This window comes from Oncorhynchus gorbuscha, linkage group LG09 (genome assembly GCF_021184085.1).
Source record: "Oncorhynchus gorbuscha isolate QuinsamMale2020 ecotype Even-year linkage group LG09, OgorEven_v1.0, whole genome shotgun sequence".
NCBI lineage: Eukaryota > Metazoa > Chordata > Actinopteri > Salmoniformes > Salmonidae > Oncorhynchus > Oncorhynchus gorbuscha.
Window position 1 is genome coordinate 23472261 of NC_060181.1, and position 15229 is coordinate 23487489.

The following is a 15229-nucleotide window of genomic DNA, read 5'->3' on the forward strand; positions in this document are numbered from 1 at the left end:
TTGAAATGTTTTGTAGTAACGTTGTGTTTTTAGACAGCTGTTTTTTTCTGGATCAAACGCATCAAATAAATGGACATTGGGATATATATGGACGGAATTAATCGAACAAAAGGACCAATTGTGATGTTTACGGGACATATTGGAGTGCCAACAAAAGAAGCTCGTCAAAGGTAATGCATGTTTTATATTTTATTTCAGCATTTTGTGTAGCGCTTGCAGGGTTGAAATATGCTACCCTCTTTGTTGACATTGTGCTATCATCAGATAATAGCTTCTTATGCTTTTGCCAAAAAACTTTTTAAAATATCACATGTTGGCTGGATTCACAATGAGTGTAGCTTTAATTGAGTATCTTACATGTGTGTTTTAATGAATGTTTGATTTTATATCATTATTTGAATTTGCCGCATTGCATTTTCCCTGGGGTTTTTCCAAGTGGGACGCAAGCGTCCCCTATACCCATAAGAAGTTTAAGAGATGGCACCATACTGTATGGCCGCCGTTTTGTGAGCTCCGACCCAACTTTGCTATTTTGTGATTCTTTTGGAGTTTACCTTTACTTTATTTTCACGAAATGTAACCGCTATCATTTCTTATAACTGACAAAAACCTTTGGACATCAGATTGACAGTTACTTACCTCATTTCTGGCTTCAACTTCGATCTCGACTCATCTGCCCTGTGCTATATCTGTGATTCCAACCCAATTTTGGGGGTATACAAGAGGAAACGCTGGCTTTACAGGCAAGAGAGGGGGAGTCCTGGCGAGATTAAGGCGAACTGAAAACCGGAAAATCTAACCTCCATTCTATTGGCCAATGTACAGTCACTTAATAATAAGATGGATGACCTCCGATCGATGATTTGATACCAAAGGGACTCTCAAAAATGCAATATTCTCTGCTGTTCTGAAACATGGCTTTCAGTCAGGATAAACTCCATGGCTATCCAACATGATGGATTCTCCATTCACCGAGCGGACAGGACAGTGGAGTCAGTGGAGAGGTTAACCCCTTCATCAACAACAGGTGGAATAACTGATGGTCAAATGCCTACCCTTCTACCTCCAGAGGGAGTTTTCAGCTGTTATCGTGACTGTTGTATAAATTCCACCTCAGGACAAGAAAAATAACACTTACCGAACTGGCATTTAATGAACTGTACAAAGCTATAAACAAGCAGGAAAACGGGTTACACTGTTACTCTACCCAAATGCAAGCATAGAAGGCTCTCCCTCATCCCCCATTTGGCAAATAAGATCATGACTCTGTATTCCTGCTTCCTGTTTACATGCTGAAGCTCAAGCAATAAGTACCCATGACACACTCTGTTGAGAAATGGTCATCAGAATCAGAGATTATTCTACAGGACTGCTTTGGAATATGTTTAGAGACTCTGCTGATAACATTGACTTCCGTTACCGGCTTCATTAGGAAATGTATTGGTGACATTGTCCCCTCAGTGAAAGTTTGCTGCTTCCCCAATGAAAAGCCCCAGATTAACACTGAGATTGGTGCTAATCTAAAGGACAGGGCTATCACAGACAACCATGACGCTACGGCTGAGGACAGGAACAAGTACAAGACGTCCCACTACGACCTCCACAGAGTCATCAAACGAGCAAAATGATAGTATATGAATAAGGTGGAATCATATTACAGGCTCTGACGCCTGCTGCATGTGGCAGAGGCTACAATCCATTATGGATTACAAAGAAAGACCCAGTCGTGATCGAAATTAACAGCACTGTGCCATGCATGAGGGGCCCCACCGAACCAGAGGATTGGGTGATCTCGGCGTCCGAGGCTGACCTGAGTAAGGTCTTTAATCAGGTCAACACTTGCAAGGCGGCGGATGATAGTCAAGGGTGTGTTCTCAGAGCATTCGCAGAGCAGCTGGCAGGTATATTCACTGTAATTTTCAACCTCTCATTGTTCCAGTCTGTAATCCCCACATGTTTTTAGCTGACCACCATCATTCCTGTTCCCAAGACCTCTAAGGCTTCATGCCACAATGACTACCGCCCTGTAGCACTCACATCTGTAATCATGAAGTGCTTTGAAAGTCTGGTTATGGCACACATCAATTCCATCCCATCATCCCAGACACTAGACCCACTCCACTTTGCAAACCGCCCCAACAAATCCACAGATGACGCAATCTCAATTGCACTCCACTCTGCCCTTACCCACCTAGATAAGAGGAATACCTATGTGAGAATGATGTTCATTGACTACAGCTCAGTGTTAAACTCCATTGTCCCTTCCAAATCCTCAAAAAGTTCTACAGCTGCTCCATTGAGAACATCTTGACTGGCTGCATCACTGCTTGATATGGCAACAGCACTGCCCTCAATCGCATGGTGCTACAGAGGGTGGTGTGGACAGCCTACTACATAACTGGGGATGAGCTTCCTGCCATCCAGGACCTCTATATCAGGCGGTGTGAAAGGAAGGCCTGGAATATCATTAAAGACTCCATCCACACAAACCATAGAATGTTCTCTCTGCTTCCACATGGCAAGTGGTACCGGTGCATCAAGTCATACTAACAGGCCCCTAAACAGCTTCTATATGGTTTTGGAATTGACCCTGGGACTAACCCTATATACAGTTTACTTACTTTGTCATGTTGTTCTTATTTTTATTTCTTGTATGTTTTTGTTCTACCGTATGTGATTTTTAGTACTATATTGATATTGATTACTGCATTGTTGGGTTTCGAGCTTGCAATAAAAGCATTTCACTTTACTAGTGTACGTGACATAAAAACTTAACCCTTACCCTAACCCTTATCCTAAAACAGTGGCCATCAACCTTTTCTGAGTCAAGATCACTTTCACAGTCAAAACGCAAGCTGAGATCTACTGCCTTGATTTAAAAAAAATAATTACTTACAATTATTTTTTACATTAAACTTGTTAGGGCTAGGGTCCTTTTTTCAGATTTTCCGCATGATTGACGTGCCCAAAGTAAACTCCCTGTTACTCAGGCCCAGAAGCCAGGATATGAATATAATTGGTACCATTGGATAAAAAACACTTTGAAGTTTGTAGAATTGTTTTTTAAAGTATGAGACGATAACACAATAGATATGTTTTTTTTTTGAGAGCCCATGCTCTTACATATCCAAATCCAATTCCTATGGATTCCACTAGATGTCAACAGTCTTTTTTCAAGGTTGTAGGCTTGTAACTTGAATAATGGGTAAGAAATAAGAGTTTTAGTTCAACAACACCAGCTAGGAAATCCATGTTTGCGCAACCGATGAAGAGGACGCGCACCTGCTAATATTGCTTTCCTGTTGAACATACTTCTTTCTGCATGAAATATTATAGTTTAATTACATTTTTGGGTACCTGAGGTGTAAATAGAAACATATTTTGACTTGTTGAAACAAAGTTTAGGTGTAGATTTTCGGATTCCTTTCTCTGCATGTTGAACGAGTGGATTGCTCAAATCAATGGCGCCAACTATAAAGAAGGATTTTATCTAACAAAATGACACTACATGTTATAGCTGGGACCCTTTGGATGACAAATCAGAGGAAGATTTTCAAAAAGTAAGTGAATATTTAATCGCTATTTGTGATTTTATGAAACCTGTGAAAAACATGTTGATGAAGGTCGCCGTCCTCAAACAATCGCATGGCATGCTTTCACTGTAAAGCCTTCTGTAAATCAGACAGTGCAGTTAGAATAAACCTCTTAGTGTGCTAAATTCGACAACATCCGGTGAAATCTGAGCAGGCCAAATTGAAAATACAAAATTGTAATATTAAACATTCATGAAAATTCAAGTGTCATACATGATTATTTAGCTTAGAATGTTGGTAATCGAACCACGTTTTCCGATTTACAATAGGCTTTACGGCGAAAGCATGGCATTCGATTATCTGAGGACAGCGCCTCACAACAACATATGTTTTCAAACCAGCACAGGCTTCACAAAATTATAAATAGAGATTAAATAAATCACTTAACTTTGAAGATCTTCCTCGGTTTGCAATCACAAGGGTCCCAGCTACACAATAGTCCTTCTTTTTTATATCCCAAAAAGTATATTTAGTAGGCGTCATTGAGTTCAGTAATCCACCGTTTCAACATGCAGACAAAGTCCCAAAAGTTACCGGTAAAGTTCGTCCAAACAATTCAAACCATGTTTCTAATTAATCCTCAGGTAGTCTAATATCTAAATAAATGATCATATTTCATACGGAGAATAATATGTTCAATAGAGAAGGAAAACATGAGCACACCCTCATTCACGAGCGCAAAGAGACTACTTTTGCCTTACATCTCCCCATGGATAAACAACTATTACTCGTTGGTTTTTCAAAAGACAAGCCTGAATCCATGTATAAAGACTGTTGACATCTAATGGAAGCCATAGGAACTGCAATCTCGGAGGCGGAAGTCATAGTTTTCAACAGCTTCATATTTGAAGTTGATGGGAGCTCAAAAAAAATCATTCCGGATGGGTTTTCCTCTGGTTTTTGCCTGCTATACAAGTTCTGTTATACTCACAGACATTTGTGTTTTCATCCAATTCTACCAATTATATGGATATCCAAACCTCTGGGCCTGAGTAACAGGGTGTTTACTTTGGGCACGTCAGACAGGCGGAAATTCAGGATACTGCCCCCGACCCTGTAAAGGTTAACAAGAATTTAAGCTTTCAACTGATTTAAGACACATGTATGTACGTAAATATCCATAATTTTTATGATCATTTATTTGAATTGTGCACCCTACAGTTTCACCAGAAGTTGTCCCGCCAGAGGGATGCCATGAGAAGTTTTAACCTAATAAAACCAGTTCTGTATGAATGAGGTTTGTGAAGCAGGCCTAATACATTATCAAAGCATATTGGCTATACGCCTGGCCTGGCAATAGCATTCTTCTCAGACCATACTATATTTCATAACTTGAGCTTTGATAATAAAATAGATCAGTTGGTTTAGTACTTGCGAGGCACAGCTGAGCATAATCTGAAATAGTTTGCAAAAGTAGCTTTTTTATTTTACTGGACTGATGGTCCCTGCATCTGATGGTCATGGTGCATTCAAGACAACTGAGAAGTAGGAAAAATAGCGAGGTCAAAGCATGAAATCAGTCAAATCATGATATCCGCTGATCCTCTACACAGGGGCCCCTCAGGCGTTCATGCTCAGTCCCCTCCTGTACTCCCTGTTCACTCATGACTGCACGGCCAGGCACAACTCCTACACCAACATTAAGTTTGCTGATGACACGACAGTGGTAGGCCTGATAACCGACAACAACGAGCCAGCCTATAGGGAGGAGGTCAGAGACCTGGCCGTGTGGTGAAAGGACAACAACCTCTCCCTCTTTTACACTACTGTTACTCTCTGTTGTTATCATCTATGCATAGTCACTTTTATAACTCTACCTACATGTACATAAACTCAGCAAATAAAGAAATGTCCTCTCACTGTCAACTGCATTTATTTTCAGCAAACTTAACATGTGTAAATATGTGTATGAACATAACAAGATTCAACAACTGAGACATAAACTGAACAAGTTCCACAGACATGTGACTAACAGAAATTAAATAATGTGTCCCTGAACAAAGGAGGGTTAAAAATAAAAAATAACAGTCAGTATTTGGTGTCGCTACCAGCTGCATTAAGTATTGCAGTGCATCTCCTCCTCATGGACTGCAGCAGATTTCTCAGATCTTGCTGTGAGATGTTACCCCACTCTTCCAACAAGGCACCTGCAAGTTCCCAGACATTTCTGGGGGAATGTCCCTTGCCCTCAACAGGTCCCAGACGTGCTCAATGGGATTGAGATCAGGGCTCTTGGCCATGGCCATGGCAGAACACTGACATTCCTGTCTTGCAGGAAATCACGCACAGAATGAGCAGTATGGCTGGTGGCATTGTCATGCTGGAGGGTCATGTCAGGATGAGCCTGCAGGAAGGGTACCACATGAGGGAGGAGGATGTCTTCCCTGTAATGCACAGCGTTGAGATTGACTGCAATGACAACAAGCTCAGTCCGATGATGCTGTGACACACCGCCCCAGACCATGATGGACTCTCCACCTCCAAATCAATCCTGCTCCAGAGTACAGGCCTCGGTGTAACTAATAACATTTGATTTTATTTGATCTTCAGGTCTGAAAGTCTGAACTCTCGAAAGATGCTAGAGGCTTCGACTTGGAATTCTGAGTTGGATTACTGTTCGTTTTTTCCGAGTTCCCGGTTGTCTTGAACGCACAGAAGTTGGAGATTTCTGAGTTACGAGTTATTAGTTGTTTTGTACACAACATTTGTCTCAGCGGAAGGCGGGAGAAAGCAGCAAAGGGTCCACCACTCACGGTCCCTGCTCTCTCCTTCTTTTCCTCCTGTGAGACTGACCAGAGGGAGGGGACACCATATTCCACCTGCTCTCTCCTTCTTTTCCTCCTGTGAGACTCACCAGAGGGAGGGGACACCATATTCCACCTGCTCTCTCCTTCTTTTCCTCCTGTGAGACTGACCAGAGGGAGGGGACACCATATTCCACCTGCTCTCTCCTTCTTTTCCTCCTGTGAGACTCACCAGAGGGAGGGGACACCATATTCCACCTGCTCTCTCCTTCTTTTCCTCCTGTGAGACTCACCAGAGGGAGGGGACACCATATTCCACCTGCTCTCTCCTTCTTTTCCTCCTGTGAGACTGACCAGAGGGAGGGGACACCATATTCCACCTGCTCTCTCCTTCTTTTCCTCCTGTGAGACTCACCAGAGGGAGGGGACACCATATTCCACCTGCTCTCTCCTTCTTTTCCTCCTGTGAGACTGACCAGAGGGAGGGGACACCATATTCCACCTGCTCTCTCCTTCTTTTCCTCCTGTGAGACTCACCAGAGGGAGGGGACACCATATTCCACCTGCTCTCTCCTTCTTTTCCTCCTGTGAGACTGACCAGAGGGAGGGGACACCATATTCCACCTGCTCTCTCCTTCTTTTCCTCCTGTGAGACTGACCAGAGGGAGGGGACACCATATTCCACCTGCTCTCTCCTTCTTTTCCTCCTGTGAGACTGACCAGAGGGAGGGGACACCATATTCCACCTGCTCTCTCCTTCTTTTCCTCCTGTGAGACTGACCAGAGGGAGGGGACACCATATTCCACCTGCTCTCTCCTTCCTTTCCTCCTGTGAGACTGACCAGAGGGAGGGGACACCATCTTCCACCTGGTGGTGAAACTCGAGTCGCACCGCGTCTGCCTCATGCACAAATTCATGTTGTTCCTATGACCAGAGAAAGTGAAATATTCTTAATTATTAACATAAATACAACGAGCTGCTAATAATAATAAAAATGCAGGGATATCAATCCAACTGCAGCGGGAGTACAAGTAGGGAGAAGCGCATTTCATGTTTTGTAATAGTGTTGAATAAAAACAGTGTTGACAGTGCTGAATAAAACTATTACATGAACTCATTCATAAAACAGCAGCTCATTGCTGTTTTCTTTGACAGTCGCTCTCCGGTCATGGTTTAAAAAGTAAAAAGATCTCAAATAGGCTGGTATCAAACTTTGCTGTGCCCAGGGTCGTGATATGAGCTATCCGATTGGTCAGTGCAGTAGGTACACTTAATTTAGACACAGATCTCCCAGTCCGCCAGATAGGCAGAGTTTGTCTTTTCAGACATGAAATAGTTCAAAATGGGAACACTTTGCCTAACAGGTGCGCAGGGCTTCTGAATCAAGTGCAAACAGCGGTAGGGGCACTATAGTTGGCTTTTCTACAGAAATGTGTGGTGATCAAGCATTTCTGTAGAATGCCTCGATCGCGACCGGTTGGTGACCACTGTTCTAAACCTTACCCTAACTATCCAAAGAAAGTGTGGCCCATCAAATCCCAAGGAAAAGGGAATATGTGCTCTTTTAAATCACACCTGTCTCACACATTGGGGTTTGGAGGACCTATCTGATGGCAGGGAACGTAAAGTAGACCTGCTCTGCCATCAGATAGGTCCTCCAAACCCCAAGGTGTGATTTAAAAGAGCACATATTCCCTTGACACAAACTTCTGCTCCCAGCGGTAGAGAACAAGGTTTCCCATGTGAAACAAAGAAATACATCACCCAACAACTGAGCTCAACGGTTTTTCTGTCCCAATAATGACAGAGGCAAAGTCAAGACCAACACCCCATGTAAAAACGTGACCCACCATGATGGAAAAGCAGCAGGTCAACGCTGTACCCTACACTCCCTTTCCAGTGGCGGTGTCTTTACGTTCTTTGGCAAGCTCTGGATCTGATGATGGAGGTGAGTGATGATGAAACATCTCTCTCACACAGACCATTGGTCTCTCGCTGAAATACCTGGTGTCAGATGCTACTAGACCTATAAAATAAAATTACCCCCTTATGCAAGAAAGTCACAGGGAGGCACCAAGGGCAGCGGCCTACTGTAAGTACTGGGAAGTCCAGCTAATCCAGGATCAGAGCCAAGGAAAGGACACTTGCCTGTAAATAGACTAGGACCAGCAATTTCGAAAGCACACAGACCCACAGCAACCCTCTATCCATTATACTGGAACTAATTTAGCAACAACATAAATTGCATTGATGATACCATAGTTAGTTAATGGGTCCCTTATTGGAAAACTGATTGACTGTAATCTGCATAGCAACAGAAAAAAAGACAAGCCATTTACTGTAGGAGTAAATACAACAGGAATGTTCCTGATTTATTTATGGTCCGATAATTAACATAATGACCGAATGAAGCTCTGCTTCGTATCAAAACATTGTCAATAAAGCAGTGAGTTGTGAGCTTTAACAGTGAGCGGGCCTTCTTGTTCTTTACCGATAATGAAGATTAACAGTATAATGAACATGGTCACAGTGCCCACAGAGAAGGAGATTGTACCTTCAATGACCTACATGGCCAACAGGGAGAATGGAAAACGCAGATGTGATTTGAAGCTAAAACTACAGCAGACGTCATTGGACAAAACATTTTGAAATGTGACCTTATTTTGTGCACTGAACAACAATAGGCTTGATGAAAAGGCTGGATAACGACCTCCAACAATCTGAGTATGGGTAAGCATCTCATGATGTCAGTCAGACGTGTAGACCAGAGAGACAGTGTTGTGGGTTTGTACCTGAGTTGTGTAGACAGATATGAAACGTTGATTTAACAGTCTCCAGCACCAATTGTCAAAATCCCCACACAACACCTCCCATTGTGTGAGGTTATCCCCAGACAAACACAGAGTTCACTGGGTCTCAGTCTACAAAACTGACCACATGCATTCCCTTCAGATCAATTTTGCTGGTATAACTCCACTCTGGATGTCCACTCACATTACATAACATCCTGGTTGTACTGTTTGGTTAGTCATCAGATGACTCATTATGAAAAAGCTCTGATTCTCTAGAATCTTAGAGAATTCTAGAAAATCTGAAAATTCTAGAGAATTTTAGACTAGAGAATCCTTGAGAATTCAAGATAATCCTAGAGAATTACAGGTCTTCTGACATGTACCAGCTACAGTACATAGACTGGATCAAATTACACAACTGTACACAGACTTAATAAAAAATCAGCAATAACCTTGTGTTTTCAGATAATAACTTGCTCAGGTGGTGGATTACATTTGAACTAATATGGATCCATCCCCTAGCCAACCTCATGTGCCTCTCCATCACTGCCACAAGGGGACAATGTCCAAAGGTTAAGAATGATTTCCCAGAAGAGACCTTGACTGAGAGTGACCAACGATGATTCATGTTGACTAAGTACAAAGTCATTTGCAGACAGATACCATTGAAGCAAACCTGCAGTAAATAGTATTACTTCCAACAACAAAAATAATAGATGAGTTCATATTGAAGTGGTGTTTTGTGTCTGCCACAAGAATTGAAATCAATATCTCTGGTCCCTTGCAATAAGATACAGCATTAGGGATTTCTTTATGCCCATAATATCAAGCGAAAGAAGATACAGCTAAAAAGAAAATGGTCCTTGTATCCACTGCTGTGAAGATTGTGCAATATCTCTTCAGGCTCACTTTAATGGAAGTGCAATGTACCATCCATTAGTCAGTTGATACCCTGTGTTTACACATATGCTATTCTGCAGACATGCTCAAATGTTTGTATACACTCTTGGTGCAAACAACAACTGTCACCTACCCACTCTGGTGCCAAAACACACACACACAGACATGTAATAAATCTAGGTTACTGCAGACATCTGTGGACTGTAACTACTGCACTCTGCACCTGCCTGTGCCACGACGGCAAACTGGGCTCATGGTGATTCAAACAGCTCTGTCATTTGCAGGGAGAGAGCAGTGTGTGTGTGTGTGTGTGTGTGTGTGTGTGTGTGTGTGTGTGTGTGTGTGTGTGTGTGTGTGTGTGTGTGTGTGTGTGTGTGTGTGTGTGTGTGTGTGTGTGTGTGTGTGTGTGTGTGTGTGTGTGTGTGTGTGTGAACTCATCACATGTTAATAATCCACCCCTACCTGCTGACCTCATACTGTACAGTCGGATCTTAATTTGATCACCCTGTTGCAGCAATGCCGGAAATGTAAAACGCATAGTGTCTTTGGGGTTTTAAAAGGTTGCTGAAGTTTACAATTTCCACTTTGAAATTTCAGACTTGATTGTACCTTACAAAAAATGTATCAACCCCTACAAAAATGTACATTAATTCTAATCCACATAATAATTCACATTTCCTGTTGCTGCATGATTATTTTCCTGTTGTAGAAAACTGGCTCAAAATAAGATCCTACATCTATATCATTATATTGAACATGGCCAGGTCTTGTCTGTTAGCCAACCTGTGTGAATTCACCCCCGCTATCGACAAATATAATGACACCGTGGGGGAATGGTCTCTGGCTGGGATAATGTTCCTCAGTGTTATCATTTCTCATTATATGGCTCAGACTTCATGGAGAGTAAGGTGATTTAATCCTATGTAGAATGGAACTTTCTGTACTTGATGAATTGCTAGGGACAAGTAAACTAACTGTGGGTACACATACTAATCTGTGATGTGCTATTAGTACGCAGTAGTGTTATACCGATATTCAAAGGTAAAACTTTTCCTCTGAGTTTAATCATGGCATCGAAATTGAGACGCAAGTATTTGGTTTGTATACATTTACAAATAACATCCGTCTGTCTTCACTGGAACTGAACCAAAACAATACATTTTGCCATAACAATTATTCAATGTAGGCTAATTATGAACATCATCCAAAATGTATAGAGAGAGGGAGGTATGTGTTGCTGGTCCTGGATAATAAGTATTTTGTCGTCAGGATCTCATCACACCGCCACCGCGCGTCGGTTTATCATCCGGCCATAGCGCCAAGCACAGACAGAGTAGGCAGACTACTTACTTTTTCACCAAATATCGTCACTGTATAGGCCTAAGATAAATAAATGATGTTGTCCTCTGGAGACGTGTTACGGACCGGCATTTTTGTGTCTTCTTAACTATCGTAATAAATGCAGTTTACTGAGGCCTTGGGCTTGACGACTCAGATGTGAATCGATGGGTGACCAGGATGCAGAGCGCGCGCAGTAGAATATTAATCGGACTTCTAGCAAAGAACGCTGAGTGGGTATCGACAGTGAAAAGGTCTGACTGATCTGAAAAGAGGCTAGCAGGAAAGAGATGACGACAAGACGACCCGCATACAGTTGCCTATATGATTGTTGTCGTTCTTGTGCCCACGAAAGATGGGGATCGGGCATCAGCATTAGCTAAAGAAAGTGGTATAGGCTATGCAAATTTAATTGCGGGCAGGTGATGTTGACGCGCGAAGGCTGACACCCGATATAGGCTACTCCCTTAAATACCATGTTCAGCGTTTACCCTTAACCAGTGCCACCACCACTGATGGTACCAATGTATGCAGCAGACACTATTGTCCAAATCTATCTATTCAATTACGTCAACTTCTTAGCACTTGAATCATCAACACATATTGTCTCAGAAGCATAAACCAAATAAAATGCCTTCTTCGCAGCATGATTCCAGCCATAATACATGCTTGGAATCAAACAGACCTAAACCCTCTCATCTTTAATATATTCTACGAGTATTATAAGAAACCCTGAATATATCAATAGGTCTTAGATAATCAATCCAATATGTTGCAAATTAATGATGCATCTGCATCGATGTGCTTGTGTTTGGTGCCATACGCGCAACAGTTAAATCACAGCCCACCAAAGCCTATAGTCTACTGGCTTTAGGGGAGGCTTGTCTTCCAGTTCAGGCCAAGGTGGCAGTATATACAAAAGGATGGTATGGGGTAAAGACATCGTTTTGCTTGGAGTTATTGGAAGAGGAAGAGTATTTTAGATGAATAGGTGCCCATATTCATCCCTATATGTCCCCCATATGTTCTCTCCCTCAAACACAATGTAATCAGAAAGATAAGGAACATGTCTGTAGTTGTCTGTGTAGTCTCATTATATAGCCTAAAATTGTAACGTGCCTTACACTGATGTATAAACCGAGGAGCTTGCACCTCTCATTTGCCATTTACATTATCTGAAACAAATGTGGTTCATTTCTAATAATTTACAGAAATCATATTTCAAATAAAACAGGTGGATAGTGACGAGTATGGAAATGGGTCTGGTAAGATAAAAAAAATATATGCAGATAGGGGTGCGTAATCTCCCCTAAACAACCCACCGGTTATTAGGCATAAGCAACTCACGTATCCGCTTGAGCATACTGCAAGAATATTTATTGAGCTCTCGCTCAATGCCTGCATTGAACCGGCAGCCTGGCAAGTAAATGTTTCACCTTAGCTCTAGCCTTTTTTAATGCCTTTTTACTGCACAGCCGGGTCTTCCAATATAAAAAGACACCATCCTCCTCCAAAAACACAAGTAGTAAGACATGCATTACTACATAGGACTTCAAAGGATTTTCCTTACCTCGCACACACGTGACCATCATAAAAAATACGAGATTCCAAAATATAACTCCAGTTTTAATCCTCATTTTTTTAGCTTGTAAAAAGTCCACTGGACCGCATCTAATACATCCTCTCTTGAAAAGCTTTAGGATGTCCGTCGACCTGATTTTATACCCCTCTATGTCATCTGTTTTCATGTTCACAATCATGAAGCTAGTTATTCTCTTCTCAATCTCCTCCGTTCCTCAGCCGGTAGCGGTGTGTCTTCGGTTGTGGCTGGCGCGCGGTCACAGCTCGAAGTGAACGGCGATGCTGGGATACCACAGCAACCTTGACGAGGACTCAACCATCTCACCAACAGGGGCAAAACTCTCAGCTCGATTCCTCGCGAGTTGGTACGTTGTTTAAAACGAAGTGAATTTAATTTTTTATTTTCTATAGTCAGTGTTTTCTGTGGAAATATCTCACCACATGAGTAGAGATGGTAGTTGACATAGCCATCAAATAAGAACAAAACTGAACCACACGAGTCAAGTGCATTCCCACGGAAATAAATAAATATAGAACATATTCTCAGTGACGATAATATAGTAGGCTAATCTTGAGCCAATAAAAAAGAAAACAAGTATTTTCTTAAAGAAAATCATACATTGCATGTAGAGTTTTTTTTTTTGCTATCTAAACTTCCTGACTGACAACGCTATAATTCAGAAAATGTCACAAAACATAATATAGTAGGCCTTTATGTGTTCCGTTTGTTAGAGATGGCGATTCAAGAAACGACGCCATCCTTTCCATTGAAATAGAATAGTGGCATCAAAGTTCAATTGCAGTGGACAATTGGTGCAGACTACGTTCAATCTAACCAATTGCAGTTATTTAATCGCAATTTCGTGTAATTACACTGACATAAATCATCCTCCGAAACACTGGTGACACCTTGCTTCCGAATTAAACCCTCTGCATATTATATCGCATTTGAATCAGAAGATACATTGCATCTTCCCGTATTTAACTTCCTCTTTCAATTTTCAAGTTTAGTCATTTCCAGGATTAAGGAGCAGTGTAGAAGGACGCTCCTGCCATCTACAGGCTATGAGCCCCGTCAAATTCTCTCCTCATTGACCAGACTGAATCTCTCTCTCTTTCACTCTCCCTCCCACCCTGCCATCAACACGCTATGAGCCCCGTCAAATTATCTCCTCAATGACCAGACTGACTCTTTCTTGCTCCAACCCCACCCCTCTCTCCCACACCCCACACACACCGCCTACATATTTTACAAATTCGACCATTTTAATATTTGTCCTATTTAGCCTAGGCCACTTTGTGATCTCACATTCACTTAACCATCTACTGACGTCCCTGTTTTTTTTCTCAATTTTACACACGACTTAAAACAAAAACACATATTTAGTTGTTTATTCTGTAGTATATTTTGCCAGCACTGCGCACCATACGTGTGTGTTTAAAAAAAATCATACTGCATAATTAGGAAGGGCTCGTGAAGGCGCGAGCGTGTTGGAACTCTCCAAGGTGCTGAAGTATGTCCGATACGCGCAGGCTGCATATTGCATTATCCAAATCAATGTCGATGTGCTTGTTCATGTTCTGCATGAGATGATAGGGAGAGATGCACGCAATGCAAAATATTTGACGATTCCCGACAAGGAAACTACAATAAATGGTCATTTCGAGCATTTTGTTTCAAGGGGAGAGAGGGAGATCGTCCTCTCCTAACACAAAACGTCTTCCCGTCTCGAAGATCGACTCTGACTTCGCACTTGCATTTTAATGAACCCAAAGCCACATAGCCCACATTTAGGAGCGCCCCAGCGTTTCTGCAGACATGGTTAGCCTCTTCGCACAGACGTGGGCTGCTTGCACTGAGCTGCATGTTCAGTCTAATATAAGGCTTGCCAACAAAATGTCATAATGAACATTTCCGAGACGGCTGATACAAGCGGCTAGATGCATCTGCAAGCGACGGATTCGATTCGGAATAGATTCTCATTGATCAAACTGCCGTCGTGTGCAAGTCGTCACACGCACTCTCTCACCGCACAGTCCCAACACTCTTCACTCTGTCCTACATTCTGTCCCGTTTTTGTTTAAATTTGCAACAAATCTGTTCGGGTCAAGATAATGAAATGTGGTTGGTGCTTCTTTATGTGCCTGTGCTTCTGTGCACATTTGAAGACAATGATTTAAAAAGTTGGACATTTGAACTTTGATGATTGCATAGCCTAATTAAACACAATTACAGGTCATTAAAATAATTTTGTTTCATTCTCCAAAGCATAAATTCTC

General features: G+C 42.0%; 1 protein-coding gene across 1 annotated transcript in view; it reads right to left on the minus strand.

Annotated features, from left to right (window-relative positions):
- LOC124043287 (CUB and sushi domain-containing protein 3-like) overlaps positions 1 to 13199 on the minus strand; it is a 720075-nt gene extending 706876 nt beyond the window's left edge. Inside the window, exon 1 of the mRNA XM_046361728.1 lies at positions 12939 to 13199. Within this exon, the coding sequence (XP_046217684.1) occupies positions 12939 to 13128 (190 nt within the window). The 5' untranslated portion in view covers positions 13129 to 13199. The remainder of the gene's footprint in view (positions 1 to 12938) is intronic.
- Between the last annotated feature and the right edge of the window lie 2030 nt (positions 13200 to 15229).